Here is a 27112-nt window from a genome sequence, read left to right as displayed (position 1 = left end):
TAATCAGTGGAATGACTTGCCTCCAGAAGTTGGAGGTTTTTAAGAAGAGATTGGACAAACATTTGTCTGAAATGGTATAGGATAGGTTTTCCTGCCTGAGCAGGGGGTTGGATTAGAAGACCTCCAAGGTCCCTTTCAACTCTAGTATTCTATTACTCTGTTATTCTATTAATCAAATGGAGCTAAAGATGCACTATAGAGTCTGCAGAATGGGCGAATTCACCACATATTAGAAATCTGATTAGGACATAACATGATTAACAAACAACCTGACATCAACTGACTATACTGAACAAGCCTAAAGAGGAAAACAGATGCAGAAATATTAATGACTAGACTACCAACAGAATGATAAGTGAAGTTTAAAATGTGTATTTACTTCCAATAATTATCAGTATAGGGCGAAATATTAATACGGATACAGCTAATGATGTCTTAAAGCTGTCAATCAAATGAAGGCAATGTCATCAAGATAAATTTAAAAATGGTTATTGAGGCATGTTTGTTCTGCAGTTAAAGGCAAGTGGGGAAAGGTTCTAGTGTGCTATGTTGCAACTGCAAAAGCAGAAATCAGAAACTATGAGTCAGAGCTCAAATGTACTTCGTGGCATCAATCCCATTGAAACAAAGGAGTTTGGAAATAGGAGAGAGTTTGAAGATCAAAGCTTATGTCCTCTCTTACTCCCTACTGTATATGTGTGCAGGGAGACCTTGAGATACACGGACTCAAACTACAATGTGGAACTGCTCCCATTGGAGGGCACTGCATCCTAAGAAATGAAGATTACTGCTCAGCATCTTGATGAAATTAATAGAAGGAGGCAAGGTAATATAATTGATAGATCCCCGGAGAGCTCATTCCTATATTTTATTTATAGCTTCTCAGATGGCTTGGCCCTGCCAGTTCCTTCTGATTGGTACCGGGGTTATTGAAAGAAGTTACTCCATTTTCTGTACCTTTAACTATTTCTCCTTTGTTGAAAGCAGCTCTGATCAGAAATGACTCTCAAACATTTGGATCTCACTCTTCACTTACTCGCTCTTTGACCCCATTCGACAATATAAAAGCAGCTTCTCTAACTCAAATGCATTCATGTGCACGTGTGCGTAAAGATTTGTGGCTTGGTTCATAGCAAGGAGGTTCTTCTTTCATTGTCATTCTTGGCTGCAGCAATGAACAATGCCTCTACCTGAAAAAGTATGGCAGAAGAAATCAAAGCTATATTTCTACCTGGAAAGAAAATGGATAGTGCCATGTTCCTCCAACTCCCCAATGGTTTTGTCCTCTAAATACTGCCTTGTTATTTTTTTACATATTCATATGATAGTTCTAGGGACGCGGTGGCTCAGTGGGTTAGGATGCTGAGCTTGTTGATCAGAAGGTCGGCAGTTTGGCAGGTTGAATCCCCAGTGCCGTGTAACAGAGTGAGCGCCTGTTACTCGTCACAGCTTCTGCCAACCTAGCAATTTGAAAGCATGTAAAAATGCAAGTAGAAAAATAGAGACCACTACAGTGGCAAGGTAACAGCGTTCTGTGCGCCTTTGGTGTCTAGTCATGCTGGCCACATGACCACGGAGACGTCCTTAGACAAGCGCTGGCTCTTCGGCTTTGAAACGGAGATGAGCACCGGCCCCTAGAGTTGGAAACGACTAGCACGCATGTGCGGGGGAACCTTTACCTTTACCTATGATAGTTCTCAAGCTTAATTAGGCTTTTGGTGTAAGAAATGTGTTGGTTTTATTTCATCACTTTCTTAGGTTCTATCTGCATAGGAAACCCTTCAGCAAAACAGTTCCTGAAGTATGTCATACAGAACCCAGATGAAGTTATTTCTTGATGAACAAGGTGAGGCTGTATCTAGTCAAGTGCTCAAACATAAATCACATGCCTATGTATAAGAAGGCCGTTGAGGTTTTTTATAAAGAGCTTAGCTTCAAAAAGAAAAAAGGTTCAAACAAAATATCCCTTGAACATGCCTTGTGAAGTCATGCAGCAGCCTCCCTTCTAAAGCAAAGAGCCATGGCATTTTTCACTTTGCATCGCCAGGGGCAGAGAGGCCTCCCTTGCAGCCTCCTCTGCAGGGAGATCGCCTGCCTTTTGCAAGTGATCGAAGAGACTGTGAGATGATCAAAAGCACTTCCTTGAGCTGAATCAAAGCCATCTCATACAAGCCTAATACATCATATCGCAAAGCAGCTCACTGAGATGGTGTTATGGCTTGGATAATCTGTGGTGGGACTTAGATTCAAATCTAGTAGAAGAGAATATATGTACAGATTCTGTATAGATGTATGGAGAATAATATTCAAATCCCTGCAATTTTTACTGAGGTTTTGAACAGTTTACGCCATTCAGTTCAATCTATTTCAGAGGATAGTTAGTGGGACAGGGAGAGTTGGTCCTGATAAGGAAATAAATATTCTGAGCATTTTAAGTTGTTACACTATGGTAATTGCAAGACTCTCCTGGAGAATATTCTTTTACACCTGGATGGCATCAGCCTGAGAATAATATTCCCTAACCCCAACTTCCTAGGCCATGAGATGTTCAAGAGTTTAAGAAGCTGCCTGATGACCTTCTGTTTCAAAGGAAAGGCAGAATTTCAAGTGATTTTCAATTGGTGAGAACCTCTGCCTTGTCCAACCTCCCATCTAGGTTCATTCTATCTATCTATCTATCTATCTATCTATCTATCTATCTATCTATCTATCTATCTATCTATCTATCTATCTATCTATCTATCTATCTATCTATCATCATCATCATCCCCTCTTTATTACTTTATAAGAAACTCTAGGTGGTGTCCTTGTTGAAGTCCTCCTCCGCAACAAGAACCCTATGAGGTGAGTTGGGCTGAGAGAGTGTGACTGGCCCAAGGTCACCCAGCCAGCTTTGTGCTAAAACCGGACCAGAACTCACAGTCTCCTAGTTCCTAGGTAAGTCCTTTAACCACTACACCAAACTGGCTCTGCTTTAAGCTTCTTCTCTCTTATCCTCAAGAGAGGACAATTTTGTAGCTCCCTCCAAGCAGATGTTTTCCCCCCTTACTGCAAGGAACACCCTCCTCCCAGCACCATGGCAAAAAAATTAAGGAAGGGTGGGTGAGGTCCTGGTAAGAATCCATTTCCTCATTCAGTGATGCTTCAAGGAACAGTTGGTGATAATTGCAGAAGTGCAGCAGGAGGTAGAAAGTTGCTGGTTGTGTGGAAGTGTACAGTGTTTGCTATGCCTTTTGAACAAAAAAATCTAAACATAACTAGCTGTCGTAGAGAAGAATAATATATTTTAAAATGTATTTGTGAAATGAGCCCCTCTAATTCTGATGTTAAAATATCCTGGACTTGGACTTTGAGGTTCAGCTTTAGCTGCACTATTTGATACAATTAATTTGAGAGACTCATCATCTTTGTAACACACAGAGCTTTTTCTCGTTGAGCAGACACACTCAGATTTCTGAAATGAGTTTTTGTTTTTGGACTAAGATCATTGCTTGAAGGCTACGCCCGTGGCTGTTTATTTAACTTACTTGACTTTAAAGGCACTGCTGCCTGAGTCAACATCACAGCAGGATTCAGACATTATTGTGGCAGCTGCCAGAGAATTTGTTCATGATTGATCCCAATCTAGATGATTTCTCCGTCATTTTGTGATTTTAGTACAGACCCATAAATATACTGTTTTATATGGTGCCCTGGGGATTTCAATATCTTAATAGTCCTATCCAAAAAGTTTGAGCATTTGTTACAAAGAACACAAATGGTGTTTCTGAGATAACTTAGAACAGTTATGTAGGTAATTTATTTTAATATGCAAAGGAATTTTTCGCACTGAGGGCTGCTGCCCTCTGGAACATCTTGCTTCCCGATGTGAGGGTGTCAGATGATGTATATTAAACACTCAAGTCTTAGTAATTGCTCTAGCCACTTCTACTATGAAAGGTCAGTACCTAAGCTGAAGATGGAGGATGTGTTTCCTATTATAATAATGGAATGAACACTTCTGCTAATATGAATCTGTACAGTAGCTATAGAATCGAACCAGGTTATAGAATCGATACTTAAGGCTAAAGAAAAAATGGGAGGACGAATGCTGGCAATTATTAATCAGTACTTCTGATCTCCAGGGGTGGCTTACCAATGTGCAGATCAAAGAGAAAATAGGGGACATTGTGCTTTGATTTTTGCTTGCATGAATGGAGAGAGCTTGCTGTGTTCTAAGTCATAAGAAGAAAACACATAAAGGTGAGAAAGGGATGATTCCATGCCATTCTTGAAATAGTTCAGGTAATACGTAGCCTCCGAACGTAACCTTTTGTTCTTGCATTACTGGGATATATTGGTAAACCTGCATATTTCTCATAAATATGTGGATGTAACTGCAACCAAAATTAATATCATGAAGTCAGATGGAAAAAGGAACATAATGTAGAACGTGAGGTAATCTGGCTGTGACAGCTATCATCCCAGTGGGTTGATTGGCTAATCTGGCTGGCTAGGCAAGTGTCCCCTTCCTCCCTCACAGCTCCATGGGTCTTCCTCCCAAAGCTGTGGACTTGGAAGAGGATGACTATAGCTGATAGAAGGAGCCCACCATTGTTCAGTCAAGGAATATAACATGCTGACAGTTTAAATTAGAGGCAAGACTATATATGTAGAACAACTCAGCCAAAATTCAGTTCTTTATTTGCTTACACCAGAGGTCCCCAACCTTTTGGGCACCAGGGACCGGTTCCATGGAGAGAGGTTTTTTCTGCGGACCGGAGGGTGCATGGTGTTGTGTGCTGCCTGCATCCTGCGGATGGGGCTTTGCTTGTTTGTGCGGACCGGTTGCTGGCATGCCGCGGCCCAGTACTGGTCCATGGACTGGGGGTTGGGGACCCCTGGCTTACACCCAATAGATAGAATCTTGCCAGCTAAAACACTTACTACTCTCACCCTAATGGACATACCCTGAGAGATTCTAGGGAGTGGTGGTCTCTTATCTAGCTCCGAACTGTCTACCTCTTGTCTCCTTCCTTTCTGGAATGTGCCTCTCTCCTTCCTGGAAAACTGCCATTTCACTGTAGTCCATCTCACCAGCTCTCCCTTTTGGGGCACTATCATATCAGTGAAAGAGCTAAGATCAGGTTTCCCACTAGACTACAGTGATCAAGCATGTTACTGGTATTATCACATATTGTAGTGGGTGAGAAGAAACAAAGCAGATTAATAGGCAACTTCAAGAAAACAATTGCTATTTATTCTCTAGTTGTCTGAGGAGACTGTCTTATGAGCCATAGATAGAAATATTTCAAGATGAGGAGGCAAAACAAAACAAAAAAATACTTGAAGACTAGAAGTCTAAAACTTGAACCAAGAGAACCATGCACAGACTGGAAGCTGTCTATATTATGTGAGTTTAGCTTATAGCGGATGTTAGTTTACTTCAGCTTTAAGATATTAAAGGGTTAAGATATTAATGGAGCTGGAAATTCGAAAGCACATACTGTAATAAGATTAAAAGTTCTTTGTCAGTGACTCTGAAAATAACAATAGGATTGTTAACTCTGGTAGATCAAAATTAGAGTTGCATAGAGAACTGCAGCCCTGGCTGATCCTTCTTGTGATTCTGCTGGTAGGATCGATCGGTCTGTCTGTCTGTCTGTCTGTCTGTCTGTCTGTCTGTCTGTCTGTCTGTCTGTCTGTCTGTCTGTCTGTCTGTCTGTCTGTCTGTCTATCTATCTATCTATCTATCTATCTATCTATCTATCTATCTATCTATCTATCTATCTTTCTATCTATCTCTTAACCGCCTATCTCCCTCAGAGGGGGTGTTGTTGCAAAGATGACTACAGAACGCAAGGAAGAGGTATTCAGATTGAATACTATAGGGAGAGAGATAAAAGTAGCTAACAAATCTTCCAAAAAACAAAATAGAAGAAATTTATGAGTATGGTATCTCATGCATGTCTGCATGTCCTTGCATGCAGACATATTCACAGATAGAAGCACAGTCTTCTGAGTTTTCATGTCATGTGACATTGTCGTATTTTCAAGCCCATTTTCATAACCAAAGATTAGAAACTTTTATAAAGTGATGTATAAAAATATCAGGATGATAAATTCAACATCTAAGATTTAATTCCATGCTTGAATAAATAATGGAGAAAGTCCTGAATTAAGGAAATGGGGGAGATGCTTGCTTGGTTCCCTAAATACCTGCACAAACAATACAAGAGTGGTTTTTGTGTCATTTGCTTCAGAGCTTAACGAGCCTCCCTGGTGAAAAGCTCCAGTGTACTTCATAACCCATAACCCACTGTAAACTGGAATTATTCTGATTGCTGATTGCTTGGGAGGATTTTGAGCACACACACAGTTGAAACAGATCAAAAGTTAAGGAGAGAAGAGACCGAACGGGAAGATAAAAGATGAATAAATGATGAAGAGAAGGGAGATGAGAAACGGGAGGGACAGAGGTGGTGTTTACAAGGGGCTGAATCAATTGTGGAATTTTAATCTGAGCCCTGATATTGATTGGTGGGAGATGCAGCAGAAAACTGCAGTGCTATTAATACAGAGAACATACTGTAATTTATCAGTGTCAGACAGAGAATCCAACCTGCTGCTTTAATTCTTATGTTTTCTGGTTTTTTTTTTTCATTACTAAATGTGCAGATAAAAGGGATGCTAATGTGATCCGTGCTGGAGACCATTACAGAAAAGAAGTTCAACATTTCTGCATTTCAGAATGTTATAATCATATTATGTGTCAATGTTTGCAGCATTGACATTATGCATATACTAATGTTGTCTTACTGTGGAAATGTTGAATATTATATGTAATACTTGATAGAGGGGTTTGGGTTAGGCATTGTTCAATTTGCAGAAAGACAATTTGCTTTGGAGAGGAGAATTTTGGAGAAATACAGAGTGTGTGTGTGATAGTCTGGTGTTGCCTATGGCTCTCTAGCATCCAGTCACTTATGTATTCAGCCAGACACACTACATTTTGTTAGCTAATAAAGTGGAAGGTGACTGTGAGGATGATAGCACAAGTTCTCAACTTTCCCATAGGAAAGCGGAGTGTGTGGGGGCGGTTTCTGCTGATTATCAAGAAGAAAGAGACAGGCTGAGATTTAAAACAAAGGTTTTCTGGAAGGAATATGTGGAGATGGAGGTGTAATGGCTGGCAAACCAAAGAGGAGAACATATGTTTTAATAGCCAATGGCCAATACATTGTATCTATTTTGTTTTTTATCCATCTTTGGCTTGAAAACTTTTTTGCTTAAAAGATAATAGAATTCAGATTTTTCAATCTAAGTCTGAAGCCAAGTGAACTATCAACATCCTGTACTTTCTTGAATAAATAAAGAGGTTTTATTGAAAGTATAAGTAATGTATACATCGAGTCAATGTGCTTTTGAATATATATGAAAGAAATGAAGAAAAATATAGAAACATGCTTTTGAATTTTGAATTCTGATCAACTGATAAAATTGAATCTCTTCAGCTGTGGCTTGCCCTGCCTTGTGGCCTTGCCTTTGCCTTGTGGATTTGCCTTTACCTTGCCTTGTCTTGCCTTTGCCTTGTCTTGCCTTTGCCTGTGGACCTTTCTTGTCTTGTGGACTTGCCTTTGTCTTAGAACTTGCCTTTGCCTGGGGAACTTGCTTTTGCCTAGTGGATTGGACTCGCCTTTGCCTTGAGGACTAGTGTTGGCTTCACTGTGGAACTCATTGGGGTTGAGTTGGTGCCAGCACAGGGAATTGCTGGGGAATACCAATTCAAACTAGGAAGCCTTAATAAAGACTCCTTACACTCAGTGTGTGTGTGTGTGTGTGTGTGTGTGTGTGTTGTGTGGTATGTGTGTGTGTGTGTGAGGGACAGCACAGTAACCCTCGCAAATACATGTTGGTTGCCAATCACGTGACTGTGGGAATGCTCCAACAGCTTTAAATCTGAGTACCGGTCATTAGTCACTGTTTCCACTGCCTTTGTAACTTCAGACAGTTGCTAAATGAGTAATTGTTAAATCCAAGACTATCTTGGATTTCAACTTCAAATCTATATTCTACTTAAAACTCTTATTTCTGTTTGCCTGCAAACTTCAAATGGGTGATATTGAAAGGTGTTGTGATTCAGGGTCAGCCTGTGGGTTCGGCAGTTGGGTCGGACGATTCAGAGGAGGAGGGGGGTGTTGGAGAGCTTGCTGAGGGTGTTGGAGAGCTTGCTGATGATGGCCTTGAGGCTCCGCAGAGCCCTCAGCCAGGCCCCTCCCATCTGTTTACGATGCAGACCCAGCTGTGTGAGCCTGACAGCGTGGATGAAGATGACCCACAGCTGGCCCTGTTCAAGGACGCCCGACGCAGGAGGCAGTCAATCAGGAGTAAACAGAGGAAGGCAATGGGGCACCTCGGAAGGAGGCAGAGAGAAGCCACGCCCTGAACTGTTTAAAAGGGGAATGTGTGGGAGGGCTGGTTTGCTGAAGGCAACCATTTGAATAGCTCCTGTTTCATGGTTCGTGTCTTGTTTTGCTCTGTTTTATGTTAATAAATTTGGCAGGCTTAGTTCCAGCCTCTTGCGTTTGTAAAGGGGTTGTCCCTGCCTTTTCTGCAGGGCCGGTAGTAGGCTGGTACAGAACAAAAGGTATAGGGCAGGGGTAGGCAACCTTGGCTCTTTTGTGACTCGTGGACTTCAACTCCCAGAATTCCTGAGCCAGCATAGCTGGCTCAGGAATTCTGGGAGTTGAAGTCCACGAGTCACAAAAGAGCCAAGGTTGCCTACCCCTGGTATAGGGCAACAATTATTGAACCACGGTAACTTAAATAGGCTAATTTACAAAATGCTGGGACCCATGATTACTGTAGGAATGAAATTTGGGAAACTTATGTCTGCTTCAGCTGAAATTTGAAATCTTTTAACAGCAGGGGGTGGGGGGAAAGGAAAGACGGATAAGGGAGTGACTTGGATGCTTGCTGGTGAGGTAGGGCTGACTCGGGGGGCACTTGTGGGACACTGGTAGTGAATGGTTGCATCCTTTTCTTACCGGAAGAGAGAAAGACCTTGGAAACATGTCAGAATGAGGAGCAGGAGTATGCTTACCCTTGCAGTCCATGATTACTTTTGTTTCCTCTCCTCACTTCAAAGTGGCAGTGACACTAAACATGAGTTGAGCTATTTAAAAGATAATAATTGTAAAAATATCTGTTCCAAAATAATGTTTAAAAGTTGCTTTGCAGTAGCAAAAGACAATAGACCTAAATTTGCTCAGGAAAAGTTTATCTGTATCTCCAAAACAAATGATACCATCACATTAAAAGTTTACCAGCCAGGAAACAAGATTGTCTTTCTCTTCTCTTCTAGATATATTTCGAAAATATATCTATATAGTTATTTTATAAAGAACAGGCTGCTTAGTTGCATGGTTCACTGGATTCTGTTACCTGACTATATAAAATTGCTTCAGTAAGAGTTAAAAATACTTTTGAAATGAATTTGATTAATTAGCAAGCTAAATTTGTTTGGCAAAATATACTAGTATAAGGTAAAGGTAAAGGTTCCCCCGCACATGCGTGCTAGTCGTTTCCAACTCTAGGGGTCGGTGCTCATCTCCGTTTCAAAGCCGAAGAGCCAGCGCTTGTCCGAGGACGTCTCCGTGGTCATGTGGCTGGCATGACTAGATGCCAAAGGCGCACGGAACGCTGTTACCTTCCCACCGTAGTGGTCCCTATTTTTCTACTTGCATTTTGACGTGCTTTCGAACTGCTAGGTTGGCAGAAGCTGGGACGAGTAACAGGCGCTCACTCTGTTACGCGGCACTCGGGATTCGACCCGCCAAACTGCCGACCTTCTGATCGACAAGCTCAGCGTCCTAACCCACTGAGCCACTAGTATACTGTATGTTTAATATTTGTTTGTCCTCTTTTAGAGGCCTAGATATTAACATAATGTAAACTGTCCAGGGAAAATATAGTTCTGAAAAGTAGCACACAAATTTTTAAAATAAAAGAAAATTCTAATTCATTTTAAACAAGTTGATGGTTAAAGTGATTGTGAATAATTGTACATAACATTCAGATTTTTTGTAGAAAAACCTATTGCACATCAGACGTTACTAAACCAGACCTTCTAAGTCAGGAAATGAATAGTACAGGGACATTTATTGTCTTATAGAGCACCAAAAGGCACATTTCCCACTTACATTTAAATGTAAGGTTAGGTTTCCTGATGCGTTGCACCATTCTGTGCTTTTTAAAACTATATTTTCCAGGATGTTTCATCATTGGTTGAACTAGCTGGGAGTTTGGAGAGCTGAACTGCAGCAACAACCGGAAGTGCCACATGCTTCTTAACCTTGTTCTTGGTTTTTCTGGTCATGCTTTGTTTTGCTGTGGTGTTGAAAAGTTAAACTTCTTTAAAATTAGGTTTTCTTATTTAAGACTTGGATTTTTTATGTTTGAATCATGTTTCCACGGTCAACAGAAAATGACACTGAACTAAGGAAGTTGTTGGGATTCAGAATGCCTTATGATACTGTAAGTGACTTTGAAGACGAAACAAAAGGCAGATAAAATGATGTGGGCTTGTATTCTGAGGAGAAGTAAGTATGAAAAAGAGCTACCTTGTCATAAAATAGAAATACATATCAGGATGCATGACAAGGGAAAGCCAAGACGCCAGCCTCAAGGCTAAGTCTGGTTGACGACATTATTGCTGATATTGAGTCAGGGGCTTTTCCTGTCTGTGCAAGGTAATTAATTATTTATGTTTATTGATATCAATCTATTGTCAGGGCACTCAGTCAGTTTGGCTTGGAGTCCAGTGATATTAATAAAAGAAACTTCATTTCGGGTCTCCATGCTTTACTTTGTATTGTAGTGGTTCACTTTTCCCCACAATTTATTTATTATGGTTTGTCGCACAGTCAGCCAGATGTTCAGACTGGATTTGGCGTTTTTATCCACCTGTGGAGTCCTTCCTAAGGACCTGGGATAGGCAGATGTTGATGTTTGATTGTGTAAGGGGTATTGTCGTAGGATGTAAGCTGTTCTGAGTAAACCTAACCTTTTGCAATTTAGTGATGGCGAATTTGTCTGTGTCAGTGGTGTTACTCCACTTCTTTTGTGATTGCACCCAAGACATCTATTACTATGCACCTTTGCTTTCTTTTGACATAGTCATTCTATTTCTATTTGCAGGTGTTTCTGTTTTGTTATCTTCTCCAGTTCTTTCTCTTCTCTTCTGCTCTCTCCAGGTACTGCCATGTCCATTATCTAGAATTTTTTTTGTCTTTCTTATTAACAAGTGTTATTATGGTCTGCTGCACACTCAACCAGACGTTCAGATTGAATTTGGCATTTTTGTTAACCTATCAAATCCTTCCCAAAGACCTGGAATAGGCAAGTGTTGATGTTTGATGGTGTTAAAGGTATCCTCATAGGATGTAAACTATTCTGAGTAAAGCTGCTTTTTGCATTTGATTGATAGCGAATTTGTTGATTGTGATGCTGTTCAAGTGATGCTCCAGTTGTTTTGGGATGGCACCCAAGGTGCCCATTGCTATAGGTATTACCTTTGCTTTCTTTTGCCACATGTGCTCTATTTCTATTTCTTGCCCATTTTGCCATTTCACATGACTCTGAGTGGCTTAGATTTGGTCCATTATGGTTGGTATGAATGTTTAGATCCTTCAAACTTATCACAGAATCTGAAAGAAACCTTTAAATGTAGTTATAGAAAAGTGCCCAGGGATATCTGAAAGAGATATCTGAAAGATTGCAATTAAGATCATCATCAAAATATTTTCTCTGGATGGGTCACAACTAGAGAGAGGGCATATTTAGTGCACACTTATGAAATTGTTTATTAAGAAAGGTGTACCCAGTACCTTGTTTTTTAAGATGTCAAGTGAATCCACCTTATGGTATTCTTTTTGGTTTTTATGATGTTTCTTTAAATGTTTGTCATGACATACAAGTGGCTTTTTAAAAAACATTGACTCTAGATTTGTATTTCTTATTGTATTTGTATTTCTTATTGTTTGGACACAGCTTACTTTTTCTGCGTTCTTAATATTGTCATAGTTTATTATGTTTTTCATTGTGAACTGCTCTTTAAACTTTGGTAAATCAGTGAGCATAAAAATAATCATAACAAAAATCAAAGGTTGACTTCAGAAAACCTTCATGAGGCTGAATATAGATAGAAACAATGACTATAGGAAGACACTTGTGTGCACCTCTAGATTTTGGCCTGTTCAGAATGGATACTTTGATAATATAAATTTATGCTCTGAAAAATATTATAATTTGCATAATTTGTGGAAATTTATATTCTCTGAGAAAAGCGAACCATTTCAGTTACCGTATTTTCTGGCGTATAAGATGACTTTTTAATCCATGAAAATCATCTCAAAAGTTGGGGGGTCGTCTTATACACCCAGTCGTCTTATACGCCGGAAAATCAGCGAGCCCGGGAAGGCACGCCCTCCCCTCTCACTGTGGAGGCAGCAGGGCAGGCTGGCGTCTGGCGGGAGCCGGCAGGGCAGTCCTGTGCACGCGCGCGCTCCCCGGCTGTTAAGGAGCACTTCTTAGCAGCCGGGGAGTGCGCGCGTGTGCAGGACTGCCCTGCCGGCTTCTGCCCGACGCTCTTCCCTCTTGAGGCAGCATCGCTCCCCGGCTCCTAAGGAGTCCTCGGGGATGCTGCCTCAAGAGGGAAGAGCGTCGAGCGGGAGCCGGCAGGGCAGTCCTGCACACGCGCGCACTCCCCGGCTGCTAAGGAGCACTCCTTAACAGCTGGGGAGCGCGCGCGTGCACAGGACTGCCCTGCCGGCTCCCACCAGACGCCAGCCTGCCCTGCTTCCTCCACAGTAAGAGGGGAGGGCATGCCTTCCCGGGCTTGCTGATTTTCCGGCGTATAAGACGAAAAATCTTGAAAATCATCTCAAAAGTTTGGGGGTCGTCTTATACGCCCAGTCGTCTTATACGCCGGAAAATACGGTAATTGTACCTTATTGCTTTTACATATTTTATCAGGTATCTTGACTTCTAGCAAAGCTGGACTTCAACCGTGGCAAAATAGCTTCCATTCACCTCCACTTGAATCCTGCTTTCTTGGACATTTTTCCACAGAAGAATGGAAGGAAGAACAAGCTTCACTTCAAACAACCAAATAAATTCATATAAACAAGGACTAAGTGATATTTTTTTTAAAAAAAACTTTATTTCATGTACCAGGATTTTTTTTAATTTTTCCTCTTTTAAAAATTTTTCTTTTTAACAGTCTGAAAAAAAAATAATAAAATAAAGAAAATGGAGATTTGTGTTGAATTAGTTTTGAGATGAACATAAGCAATACCCCTGGGAGAAAAAACAAAACCTTCATCAGTCCCAATCCTCCCTCTTCTCTCTCCTCTCTCTCCTCTCTCTCTCCTCTCTCTCTCTCTCTTTCTCTCTCTCTCTCTCTCTCTCTCTCTCTCTCTCTCTCTCTCTCTCTCTCTCTCTCTCTCTCTCTCTCTCTCTCTTTTCATCCAATCTCATCTCACGCACATTTACAGGCTCATTCTCATATGCACAAATATTCATTCATTCAACAATTTTGGGATTTCAATCAAAATACTGTCCTCTGCTTATGCTGGAGTACAGGAAACCAGTTTGTAACGCATTTCTTGGGCTTTGGGTATTAGCTTATTTAACTCCTCCCAACCTTTTTTTGTTGCTGATGGGCAGGCTGAGGCTTGGGCTATAGTTGTAGGTTTAGACACTTAGTACTGAATGGGAGACCCCATACTGATTACTAACAGTACTGTCTCACAGTATTTTCCAAACTTGTTCCTGTTCAGTTATTTTGGGATTGTATCCAGTGAGTTAGCAGCTAATGCCTGGAGAAGAACTGATTCTGCTATTGTCTCAGTGTTTCATATATTGTCTTCATCTTATCCTGAGTGGGACTCCATTTTTCTATCTAAGAGAATAAACTTAGGAAGAAGCAGCATTACACTGGGTGGGTAGAGGTTTTTCTCTGACCCTGTATAGATCCCAGCAGGTACAGAGTAGCTATGGGTGTGAAGGTTCTTTGAGTTTGAAGCAGCACCAGCATGAGCAGGAAAAATCAAGCAGAAACCTAAAGGTAAGTGGATATAATGGCTAGGTCAAGTTTACTTAATCCCCAATCTTCTTTCAAGGCAACACAAAAGGCTCAGATATTGCAAGACTACAGAGAATTAATTCCATATATTTTTGTCTGAAGCTCAATCTGCATCTTAAAGCTAACTCAGTGCCACCAGCAGTATAACCATATCTCTGTTCTCACCCAAGACCTTGTTAGATGCTACACTCTTAATCCCTCAGCTGCTGTGGCATCAAATGATCTTAACAAGTTTCATGGTGATTTAAATGGTTGTTGTGGGCATGTTATGCCTGAAATCTAAGGGATTGAGCGTGAGGAAAGGAACATGCCCCTTTTGGGGCTGTTTAGACAGTAGGAGAAGCAATGACATAAGTTGTGAGGAAGAAAATCAGATAATTGACAAGGAAAGCTAGTATCTCTACTGCCCCACAAAGTTTTCTTCAATTGTAAGACCTCCAGATATGTCAACTTTTAATCCCAGACTGTTAAACAATGGCCAACTGAAGGACCTTGGGGTTGTAAAGGTTGCCTTACAGAGTTTATATTTCCATCCTGGGTCAAATATAGGAAGTTATTTCTGAAGTGAACAATTTGGAGAATTGAGCATCCAAGCCTAGCAGCAAAGTAAATATAGGAAGCTCATTAGTTTGTGTGTGTTTAACTAAGAATGTTTAATAGATATTCTAATCTCTTTATTTTTTCCTTATCTTAGTTTTTGCTAAGATTATACAAGACTTATAAGACATGTCTTCACCTGGCAGTAGGAACCTGCCAACATCCAGTTTCTTACTAGTAAAGTCACAGGAACTCCTTTCACATGGGATTCTAACATCCTCTGGGATAAAGTTTTCAATATTTCTTTCAGGCCATAGGTAAGGCAGGGTATCAGTAAACGAATGGAGATCTGGCTTTTGTAATTAGCAAACGAATTAGGGGGGACTTTCAGAAAAGCTTACATGTTTCCTGAGAAAGAGGAAAGAAAGAAACTCAAAATAACCCCATCTTGATTTTGTTTGGCTTACGTTTGGACAGAAAAAATCTCTTATAAATTTTCAAGATTCTATTATTCTATTCTACAGTAATAAAGTACATTTCTGGAATCCCTGCCATGTTGTTTCTTGACGGCCTACCTCAAAGAGTTGTCATCATTAGATCTGAGGTGCAAAAAAATCTGGACAATGTCTAGATGCAACAAAGAGATGCAAATATACTGAATGCTTTGTTGCTATATGGTAGCCCTAAAATAAGGAAGAGTCTTGGTAGGTATTCTGTACTTCCTTTTCCCTTAAATCACCTTGCTTCTCCACCTTACTGCATTTTCGAGGTCTTCCTTTCTTAATATGATCTACCTAACCTCTGTGATAGAACATGCACTATGACCCCTGCTTTCTTCCTGTCAGATACATCGACAGTGAGAAGAGGACCAGATAGATCCTTTCTCAAATTCTGTCGAAACTTATAGAGCTATCAGATTTCATGTTTGGGGCACTTTGGCTGTTCTGCCTTTGAACCAGAGAGAAAAATAAGATGCTGCAGTTTCTTCTAAACGTTGTGCTACAGAGTGAGAAAAGCTGCACTTACCAAATATTTCCTCTTCTGAATGATTTTTAAAAACTCAGGGATAAATTGTCCCATACTACATAAGTAGGCCTCAGAGAAAGGCAGACTGAATGTACAGCCAGAGATGGCTAGCACTAGCAACAGAAAGAAACCAGAGCATATTTCTTTTAGTGTTATGGATTTGGCACCAGAGCTGAATTTCAGCCAAAGACAGCCTGTTCAGTGTACATGAGAGGAACTCCAATGGTTTTGGCAACATTGATCCACAAAGCAGAAAAGCTACTGATGTAAATGAAGCTGAGTCCAGTGGGCAAATAGTAGCTATTTCGCCTAGCATCTTTCTAAAGCCTGCAGATGACTGCAAGGCATAGGTGTCCACAGAGTTTAGTCAAAAAAAGTCAAAATAGCAGAGTTCTGCCTGCTTTTATATACAACACACATTTTAAAAAAGGGTGGTGCTTTGATCACACCGTTGCAGCCACCATCCTGACATATTTTTTTTACCATGCCCCATGGATACCCCTGCTACAGGGGGAGAACAACCTCTAGATATTTTTTATCAATTTTCTAAACCGAATGATAGTGGCCTTATTTTCTCCCTGGGGAGACTGTTTTCTTAGTCCATAATTCTCATGACTGGGAGGGGAAGTGGGGAGGGAGGAAATGCTATTAATGTCAAACAACAGGGCAAGTACTGGGTATATTTTTTAAAAAAGTGCTGTTGATTTTCTTCTAAGATTTTAGTTTTCATAGTTTTCAAGTTGGAAAAGGATGAAAATAAAAATATTAATTCACTTTCTGACAAGTAAATCCTCTCATTATATTTACATTTATTTATAGCTATTTTATTTTAAAAAATGCCACTTTATATTAAGCTTTTTTTGTTGTTGCTGTTGCAATGTCCCAATTAACCTCAGAATAATCGTAGGCTAATGAGGTTTTAACTTCCTGAGACCTGGAGATTAGCACACTGGCACTAACCTTGCAAATCCCCAAGGACAAGGAAGGTCATTGTTAAGCTCCACGGACCAAAAAGGACACATTGAATCCCCAATTATTCCTGGGGTGGTGGGTTCAAAAACTTAGGTAGGTCCCAATGCATGTACAAATAGGTCATCCACAAAGACACCAAAGTCACTGCATTTTATTACTGGCTGGAGATTGCCAGGAACTTGCAAATCCACAATGGGCTAAAAATGAAAATAAAAATAAACTTAAGAAATTAAAGAGTAGATCTTCCCCCTCCCCTCCCTCCAATCCAAAGAGCTGCCTCCACTTTTCCCCACTTGTTTTTTTTAAAAATTATTATTTTTTATTTCTTGGTTCCTTTTTTAAATCTGCTTTTATTAAATGTTAAAATAATGGTACATGGGAAATCATGCATTTTCTTTTAAATTTATTTTCTATTTTTTATATTTTTAAATTTCTTTCTCTTGATTTTTTTATTTTTTATTTTTTTCCTTTTTTTTAAACTTTTTTTCTGTCTTTTTGGATGTTTCACTTAAGTTTGTTTGTTGTTGGTTTTTTTTTTGCTTTTGGAAGGTTCCTATGGTTGCTTTCTTCTTGCCCCTACAGGCCCTCCCCACTGTTCCTCCCTCCTGCACCCAAATCCTTCTCCCACCTTCCCTGTCCCCCAGTTTCAGCCCCTCATGATAGCTTCATACAGGGGTGGTCCGGCGGTTGGCTGTGTTAGTGTGGATGGAGTCTTTGTTTTCTTTCTGGATACAGTTGTGTACCTGGAGGAAGCTGTTATCCCTGTCTGAATTGTAGGTGGCTGTGGGGGTAGTAGCAGCCTTCAGGGGGTCCCTGGTCAGGGTATACATTGAGATTTCCGTGGATGGGAGGGTGTTGAACCCTTTGATCCCAACAGGAGAGGCATCCCTGGAGTGTGAAGGCTCAGTGGAACGGGAACTGGAGCGACTGCGTCTCTGATAGCGGTAGCGGTAGCTGGGTATGCGGGTGATGGCAGAGGACTGGAGGTAGTCCGTGGTGTGAGTGCTGGCACGCAGCTGTTTGTGCCGGTCAATGAACATGTGTACAGCCAGCACTCCAACCATCTCAGCTATAATGAAGGACAAGGCCCCAAAATAGAAGGACCATCCATAAGAGTAACTGTTCTTCTTGGAGTCACTTTTGGAGGGGTCTCCAGCATTGGCTGATATGTACACAATGATGCCAATTATATTACTCAGACCTGTAGGCAAAGAGAAGGAGAAAAAAGTTATAACATGTCTCCTATGCATACCTAATATAATTTGAAGAGGCTTTGTAGACAAGGGTGACTATTCTGTTGCTACTGAGATATTTTGACCTATTCCCCATTAATAACACGGCCATTTTGAAAAGCTTAGTAGTACTGGACAGCCATTGAAAAATAGCATTTGGGGATTTATCTGAGACTCTGAATGTTCCAATACTGTTTGTATTAACATCATAATGACACTTCCTGACTTAAATTCCTTTCGAAAAACTTTTCAGAGCAACCTTCCCCAACCTGATATTCTTCAAATATGTTGGACTTTAAGTTGTACATCCTTAGCTAGCACAGCTAGGAATCTCAGTTCTGCTTAATATTAACAATTAAAATCCTTACTTTAGACCACAAAAATATAGAATGACAGAAGAGGAAACACGACACAATTCTAGCAAATATGTGAATATGTGTTTGTGTTATCCTAGACTAGTAATTGCCTCCATCATTTGATGGCATTGATTTTTCTCTCTACAGCTTTATATTGATGCTTTAGATAGGTTTTAGCTTACTTATTAATACTGTATAGAAAAAAATGCATATATTGTATTTGTTTTCTAAGAATTAAGCTCAGAGGAAATACATTACAGACCAGATCAGTATTTCTATTATGTGGCTGTCAGTAATACATCTGCATCCAAAACTACTCTTGCCCTCTGTCTACTATTATAAGTACTATCCTAGTATGTTCAGCCATATAGAGTATTATTCAAATATTTTTGTACTCCTCTAATGATTTCTTATATGATATATTGCACCAACCTAACGTAGACATTGCCATATCCATAGTATAACATTCACCAACTTGAATTCCTTACCAACTATTTGGAGATACACGTCATTGTATGTTAGAGAACTATTTGGTGATTTTTAGGCTCTATGTTTAAAACAGAATTGTAATTTTTTTTGTCCAAAGGATCCTATGATGATTTGCTGGAATCTCAAGACAGAGGTTTAAATTCTTTCCTGATGGAATCATTATTAGGATGGCATTTGACTAAACAAACAGCTTTACTCTGCTTTGGCAGTTTTCGTGAGTTTGGAGTTGAAGGGATAAACAACAGAGACTTTCTACGCCTAGAGTTTGGTTGGAGGGTATATTGCAGTGCATCCACTTTGTTGATGCCTGTTGTTAAACTGAAATTTATTAGACCTAATAAATTTGGGGCATCGAATAGAATATTGCTATCTAGACACTGTTAATCTTTAGCAATCTAAAATATAAAGAAAGTCGAACAACTGCTGAATTACATGTCAGCTAGGCATACCTTACTAGGATTGCAAAGCTTTGGAAAGCGACCAGATGGCAGCCAACATTAAGATTTCCTGTATCTCTGCTGTCATTTAGTAATAATCTAGTTTTGGAGGCCGAGTTGTAGAAGACCTAATCTTAGAGTTATCATAAGCTTACATGTACAAAGTCTGAGCTCTTTATATGAGAGGAGATGCAATATTGACTCTCAACAATTGATAGGTGGTGTATAGTCTCTAACTAAGCTAAGGCTTATATGAATAATGAAAGAATGATTTGTTTGCTATGTTTCTGGGCATTTTTAATTCAAACTCCCAAAGTTGGTTGCATTCTAGACCCTGATCCTGGAGAGACCACCCCGAGATCCTGGATGTCTCGTAGAAATCAGATGCACCCAAGTACTGCATGAAAGCCCCATGCAGAACATTGATATAATTTAGCCAATAGTGAAAGTAGGAAGGAATGGACAATTATGGAGTACCACAACTAGATTCATCATTGATCTTAAAACATAAGATCCCTCATGGATTGGGCCAAAGGTTCATTTAATCCAGCATTCTCTTTGGACAGTGGCCAGGCAAATACCTTCAGGAAACCCCTATAAGAAGCATATGAAGGCAATAACTGCCCCCTGCTATGTGGAGTGTATGCATAATATTACAGGTATTCTGGGGGGAAAATCACTAATCCACTTTCATCACTAGATGCTGCCACAATCAACATATGAAGAGAATAATTAGAAACAAGAGACAAATGTCACAAATAGAGAGACAGGCTCTTAAAAAGCCCACATACACACTCCAACATTTTCATTGCTTAAAAGAGGATGTTACAAAGCTGGACTTTTACATGAGGAGTAATCTCAGACATTATTTTGGCCTAGTTCGCTGTGAGGTGAAAACCTGTGTTTAAATTGTACCACTTCTTATTGCAGCCAGGGTTCACATGATGAAATGTTCCTCCATTAAAAAAACAAATAAAATACACTTCTGTGTCAGAAATATTTACATCTAGAAAAGAAGATGATCAGGAGAAAAGTTAAGCTAGAACTTGTTAAGCTAGAACTTTTCTTCCTGGCATCTGATTTTTCCAGGATTTCCTCAATAAGAAACTATTCTGGAGGGATTGATTGTACTTCATTTGAAAGACCAGGCAGTCCTTGACCTTCAATTTTCTCTGGATTTGCTGATAATGACTGTACCAAGGACTGTATTTGCAAAATTATGCCTAATGCACCAGCTGCAATTCTTCCTGAGCTGGTTAGATCTGCCAATAGTTACCTGTCCTTTTGTTACATTATAGTTAAAGTACTGCAACATGTTTCATGTGTGGCAGTGTTAAAGCTGTTCTTTGAAATAAAGGCAACGTATATGTCATCAGGTAAATAAGTAAAAAAATACTTATAACTTGTGCAAAATGCAGCTGCTATGTGGTTTAACACTGCAAGATACCAGGGTAATGTTATGCTTGTCCTAACATATCTCCCAGTTGTTTTCTAAGTGTAATTTAGAAAGTTATATTTTATGCTGTTGACTATAGGATATAGGAGATTTGATTTTCTTATTTGAATAAATTTCTATTTGTGTAGATATTAATTTGGCTGCTAAAGAAAGACAGCCTTAAACATGTCCCTGATTTTAGAGACTTGTAGGGCCCCCGAGGGGATCTTCTTCATTTTCTCAAACTATAATACAAGCTGTTTTAGGAAATACATTTTGGAAAATGAGTGAGCCCTTTGTCTTGAGCCAGGATTTTCTAATTGCTTGGTGATGACTTTAACTATTAGGTCATCCTATGTAACTTAAATGGGTTTCTAATGTACATGCAGTTTTGTTATTGCCTGTCAGCCGCCTTGAGCTTCTATGAATGGAAAGGCAAGATTCAAATTGAAACAATAAACAAATGTCTACTGTTTGATATGAAGGGGGGTGGGGTTACTATTTTTTTTGGGTATGGAAGAAATTCAATCCTGTGAATCTTCACCTGCATGCTGCAGTGGTAAAGCCCAAACATTCTTTCAATATTAAACGGGTATAGGAAGCCAAATAAAATTTCTTCATTTTTCTGAGCTGCTCTTTCTTAAGCAACCTAGCAAACAGGACCTAATGTAGAAAAAATGTTTTTGTTTGTTGAGATGTTCTTTTCTTCTGGTGAAAGATTATCCATATCACCGTCCAATCTATGGTCAAATAAAGGTGAAAAGTCTTCTACTAAGGCAGTGCTTCTCAACCTTGGCAACTTTAAGATATACAAACTTCAAGATTGAGAAACAGGTTTCTCTGTTGTGGCCAACATAAAGTAACATATCTGGCACATGCCTAAACAGATTTGCCACTTCCTTCCTGGAGGAAAAAGACATGTTCAGCCTAGGAAAGCACTGGTAGAGAAATATCAGGAGAATGGGAATAGGGGAACAAATGTCTGATGTTCTTTGCCAAATATGTAGGTTGTCATCCAGGATCTTGGGTTTACTTTCATTAGTGTTACCTTTAACATTTATGAAACCATATTATGAACAATGCTCTTGGGGAAAAAAATCCTGTCTGAATACAATGTATGTAAGGCAGCTGAATTCTCTCTGAAATTTTAAAGGCACTGTATTGCATTGCCAGGGTCAAACTAGGTATGACAGCAGAAGTTCTATTTGTTTAGACATGACCAGAGAAGCCCAGGTTTCATGCAAGAAGAGATTTAAAGTGAAGGTAGAACCACATCTCAGGATTTCCAAATGAGGGTAGAAGAATCTGATTTTTACAGAAAAAAAGCAAGTGAGCAGGTGAGATATATGCTCCACCTGCCCTTGGCATATTGAAAACATTGTGGATAAATTATCATTCATCATGTTATTGCTTGGTGTGACTCTAGTTTGTTTATTGTTTTCTTCCAATGAACTCCAACACAGAACTGAATCTGGCTGTGGTGTTTGTGGGGGAGGGGAAGTAATGAGAAATTCCAGTGAAGAAAACAGAGGGCACTAGTCATATCCATGTGTTGCTCTATGACTGGATCTCCTGTTCCCAGCTCTATGCTCAAGTGAGACAGACACAAGTTTAAACAAATTATTCTTCCACCGTCAAATCTAGTTGGACTTCCCCTAAAATAGGTTGCAACTCTGAAACATGGAATGCAACTGCAATGCATTCTTCCTCTCCTGCAATCACTTAAGATTAAATCATCTCCTTTTTCATTTTGCATAATTTAATTCATTTGAGGAAATGAATAGTTGTGATTGGAGTTGGGAAATATTAGCATTCCCAGTCTTTTTCTTTTGATTTATGTTCCATCCCAATGCTCTGGGAACCGGTTGTTCCCTTTACCTCCCAACACATTGGGTCCCCCCCTCCTTTTTGATTTTTGTGATTTTATCCCTGTGCAAAGAGGCAGCCCACTGGTCCCTCAGCCCTTTTACCTGCAGACACGAAGAAAATGCCGGCACTAAGGATGATGTTATGTCGGGTTTTGTAGAACTCGCTGGCTGCAATGCAGAGTCCACCCATAAAAAGCAGAATCACACTCAGGATCGGAAAAATACTAGAGGCTCTTACAGCCCCTGTAAGCAAAGAAAACCAGAGGGGTGGGGGAAGATAAGGGAGGGGGAGGATGACAGCAAGTGTGGAAGACAAGGAGAGAAGGGAAGGCATGCAGTTGGGGGGGGCGGAATTAAGGAATAGTGTGGAAGATTGGTGAGGAGTGCAGCAAGGTGGAACAAAAAAGACATAGCAAAGAAGCACAGGAATTGGAAGGCCAGTGATAAGGAGAGAGAAAGAGGAGGAGAATGAAACAGAGCATCAACAGAAGAAGAAAGCTGTTACAAATGAACTATCAACATATTGGATATTAGAAGAGAGCAGTGTACTTAGAGCTGGGGACAGTCAAATGGCGTCTGGTAACCAAAACAAAAACAAAAGAAAAACAAAAACACAGTGCCATCCCTTTGAACATACAGAAACTCTAAAGGCCAGAAAATTAAAACGATGCCATGTACCATTCAGCATATTGTTGACAAATAGCAATCAGCAGGAGATGTCCTGAAAATAAACACAGATATTGTGCAGAAGTGGGCATGGAAGACTCTCCAGATGGACCCAGTCCTTGCTCACAGGCAGGCCTGCACACAGACACATGGTGGTGGGGTGGGGAGCAGAGAAGGTTTTTATCATTCAGGATTTGTGCCTCAAGCATGGAATCTTATGAAGATTCCAGATGGAGTCTTCCATTTTTCTCAGTCCCCCCTTTTTTTGCCTTGTATCTTTCCACACAAAAAATGCGTTAAGGAGGAAAAGAGGGAATTGCTGCCCAATTGCCTTTCAGCTGCTAACATTTGATGCTAACTCCCTAGAAGGACATTATGCTTTGGAAATGTGTACATGTATTGCAAATTAATGAAGGCTGTTATAGGTATTTGTATTCATTTACTGTATTTACCCTAAAAGAAGATGACAACTGATTTAAGGCTTCTTCCAAAAATAAAATTAGACAGGAAAAATGTCTTTCACCTAGTGTATTATCACACTCCCTGGAAATCTAAGATGACCTTCTCCTTTTAAAGGTTTGGGCAAATTTTAACTTCCTTGCATATAGATATAGTACTTCACTCCTCACAGAGGCTAGCCAGTAGATGGCAGTAGCATGCAGGTACATAAATGCACATAGACAAAATGATTTTCAGATTAAGCATTATGGAGAATGGGGAGCTTTTGCAAAAATGTGTGTGACTAGTATGACTTTTATTTTTTAGCAAACATTAAAGCACTCTCTCATGCACAGTTGTAAGCATGTACATATACAAAATCTGACTCATCTAGGGATTTCTCTCACACACAGTATATTAGATGATTAAAAGATGAACATGCACGTTATGGGTATCCATATAATAGACACAGTACTTTTTATTTCCAGTGTAAAACATATCAGCATCCAAGTCAGCCCTCCTCAGCTTGCTGGCTTCCCTAAACCTGCTGTTCTCTAAGCCTATGCTGGCTGGAAATTAAGGAAGCTGAAGAGAAATCTGAATGAAGACCTGGTTGGGATAGACTGATATAAATTATTCATATTAGAATAATCAGAAATACACTTTGAAAATGTGGATAAAATCCATCCGTTTACAATTCTTTCAGTATAGGATGGCTTGGCTACATTAAAATGTTTAAACAAAACATTTATTTTGATATAACAAAATATAATATATTGTTAATTGTCTTGAGTGCTTAATTAGATGAAGCATATATTTCTCTTTTTAAAAGATTAAAAAAAATATTTACCTAAGGATAGGGAATAAACAGTCCCAACAAAATTTTAATGCATCTGATTTCTTTTCATAAATCAATATCAAAATGTTCCTTTGTATCCAGTCTTCCATCCCCACAAACTCTTGCAAACCTTCAGGAAAACTTTGCAAGATGTAATAGCAAGACAAGTGTCATGATAAAGAACTTCACAGGAGACCTTTGGCACAAACAACAAAGAACTAATTAACAGCAACTTTCTTTCTTGAAAGGGCCATGTGATTCTAAATTGAACTGTCAAGTTTGGCTAGTGGGTTACAACACTGTTACTTAAACTTCAATTTAAAAAATCTGGTTGTTATATTTACATAACATTCCATAACTCAACAAACCTTACAGCTTAATGTAATGGCCCAGTTCATATGTGTTAAACAAAGGTTGAGATTCCCACAACATGTTGGATGACAAAGTACCCAACTAGTTTAGTATGTTGTTTAAATCCAGTTAATAAAAGCTATCAGTACATATTGTTAGGTCATATCCTTGCTGTAACAAGAATGATATATGTGTTGAAACAGGATGATCTGCATGTATTCTATCGTGGGAGCTTTATGTGCAGTTATCCCTGCATTGAGATGCTCCCTGGATCTAGCAAATGGCTGAAAGCAAACAAGAAATGTGACTGCTAATGGGAAACCATCAATGAGTGGTTAGCCATACAGATTGTGACTGACTGGGGAGCTAACGTCCCCACATCTTAAAATTGTCAAGATTGGGAAATCCTGGTTTATACTGACAGTTTTATTTTCACAGTGCTATACACTAAATAAATAAATATTTTCACAGTGATAATGTGAACCAAAATTGGCAGTATGATATTCTAGTAAGATGCTATGGAAGTTCTAGAAATGCATGTAGTAATTTGTAGCTAAAGCTGGGCTAATTTTGACTAGAAACGCTATCTAATCTGCAGGCTTGTCATGAACATTGTAAGAAATTGAATATTTGTTGATAGTTCACATAACAAAAGTAATCCTAGTTGTGAGTATTGTGAGTGAAGCCAGTGTAAGAAACCAATTCATTTTAATGTGATCAAATAATTCCTAATGCACTTTGAATTTCAACAGGATAACATTTTATTGTTTAAAAATCTCCATTTACTGTCAACAGAAGGAGCTCTATAACTGCAGGAAAAGGATGATATATAGTTTTTTTCCTGAGAGTTTTAAAAGTGATTTGGAAACAAGTCACCTGTCTCCTAATACAGAATTCATAAAACTCAAATTTTGGAAAGTTTTCCATTTTAAACATCTCCTGCATTCATTTTGATCAAATTATGCCACTTTGAAGAAAAAGTAAGTGTTGCATTGAATAGTAGCTTTGCACATCCTGGCATTCTTCAGAGGAGCTGGACTAGAATTCACTATGAATTCTAAGAAGAAGTGCTTATTTATTAGATAACAAAATGAACATAACACTGTTGTGATACTTTCATTCTTGGGTCATGATATCTGCTTTATTTGGTGTGAATTTTAGTTCTCATGCTGCTTTGGCCTTTTGGTTACCCAGGCAATACAATTCTATTTGTCACCAGTTTCTCAGGGGTTTTGCTGAAGAATGTACGAGTCAATAAAGGATGTAAAAGGGACGAAACCTTTATGTTACAATGAGACATTTACTTAATTTTTAACACTACACTCTATGGATATAATACCAAGTTCAGAATTCTTTTGTGGAAATCATGGACATGATTCTGTCCCATTCCAGGGGATTTAAAATCCACTGATTTCAAGTCTGTATTAGACAAGTATCTTTGGCCATGTTTCAGAGACAGAACTATGCTTCACTAGTGATCTCTGGAAAACACTGGTGAGATTTAACACCAAGGAATGTCAGTAATTGCCAGGAGAGCCTCATGATCAAAGGTCTTTTAGAACATAGGTGGATCCTACAATTTCCCTTTTTTCCACACATTTTAATTAGTACAATACAGTTACAATAAATAATCTTTTACAGTAACATAAGGCTTTTTCTGAACCAGTTTTCACTGGCTAGAAAAGAGCCATTTCATGAAAAAGCAAGCTGGTTACTGCAAACTAAGCTTAATTTGCATGATTTATTGCTGTTGCAGGGCATAGATTTAATTACAAACATGCATATCTGCACATCCCATTATTATCATTTTGTATGTATATGTGTATACCCATCCACCCACACAACAGCCACTCTATGCAAGCTGATAAAGTACATTAAAATCATCCATAAAAATAACAGATATAAAACATGGAAGCTAAAGCTATGCAATTAGAAAGCCTGGGAAAATAAATAAACTGTAGCAAGGAATGGGCTTAATTTAATTTAATCTATAATATAGAATTGTAGCCTTGTAAGGTAGGTAGACAAAATAACATTCTTTGTTATATCATTTGGCGTTTACAATTTGTGTATTTGTGTGCAGATGATTTACAGAGTCACAGGTGGTTTTAATGACTGTGGGGTATTGTAGAAAATAATAAATAATGTGGGATTATTGCAACATGGAGCTGCATATAAATAGTTTACAGGCTTTAGTTATTATAAAATATGGTGGCAAGAATATGGAATGACTGTAATGTTTTATCAGCAATGCATCATCTTCATTCTTTCTGATTTCATTTCCAGACTCACTTATGCTGCTGGTTTGGGCTGCTGTATTAGGCTAGACTGGAAGTCAAAAG

General features: G+C 39.3%; 1 protein-coding gene and 1 long non-coding RNA gene across 2 annotated transcripts in view; one reads left to right on the top strand and one right to left on the bottom strand.

The window, feature by feature from the left end:
• The first annotated feature begins 10415 nt into the window (after nt 1-10415).
• LOC308669506 lies at nt 10416-13404 on the top strand. The gene is made up of 3 exons (XR_014026775.1): nt 10416-10580; nt 11179-11234; nt 13015-13404. It is a non-coding gene; the product is annotated as an uncharacterized lncRNA (long non-coding RNA).
• A 3238-nt stretch (nt 13405-16642) lies between these two features.
• Nucleotides 16643-27112, bottom strand: part of CACNG2 (calcium voltage-gated channel auxiliary subunit gamma 2) — a 168311-nt gene continuing 157841 nt past the window's right edge. Inside the window, exons 3-4 of the mRNA XM_081330897.1 lie at nt 22580-22720; nt 16643-17861 (exon numbers count right to left, since the gene is read on the bottom strand). Coding sequence (XP_081187023.1) covers nt 17326-17861; nt 22580-22720 — 677 coding nt within the window. The 3' untranslated portion in view covers nt 16643-17325. The remainder of the gene's footprint in view (nt 17862-22579; nt 22721-27112) is intronic.

Source organism: Vipera berus (genome assembly GCF_964194415.1).
Source record: "Vipera berus genome assembly, chromosome: 6".
Classification (NCBI taxonomy): Eukaryota; Metazoa; Chordata; class Lepidosauria; order Squamata; family Viperidae; genus Vipera; species Vipera berus.
Note: the sequence above shows the minus strand (reverse complement) of the source record. Positions and strands in the feature narration are given on the sequence as shown.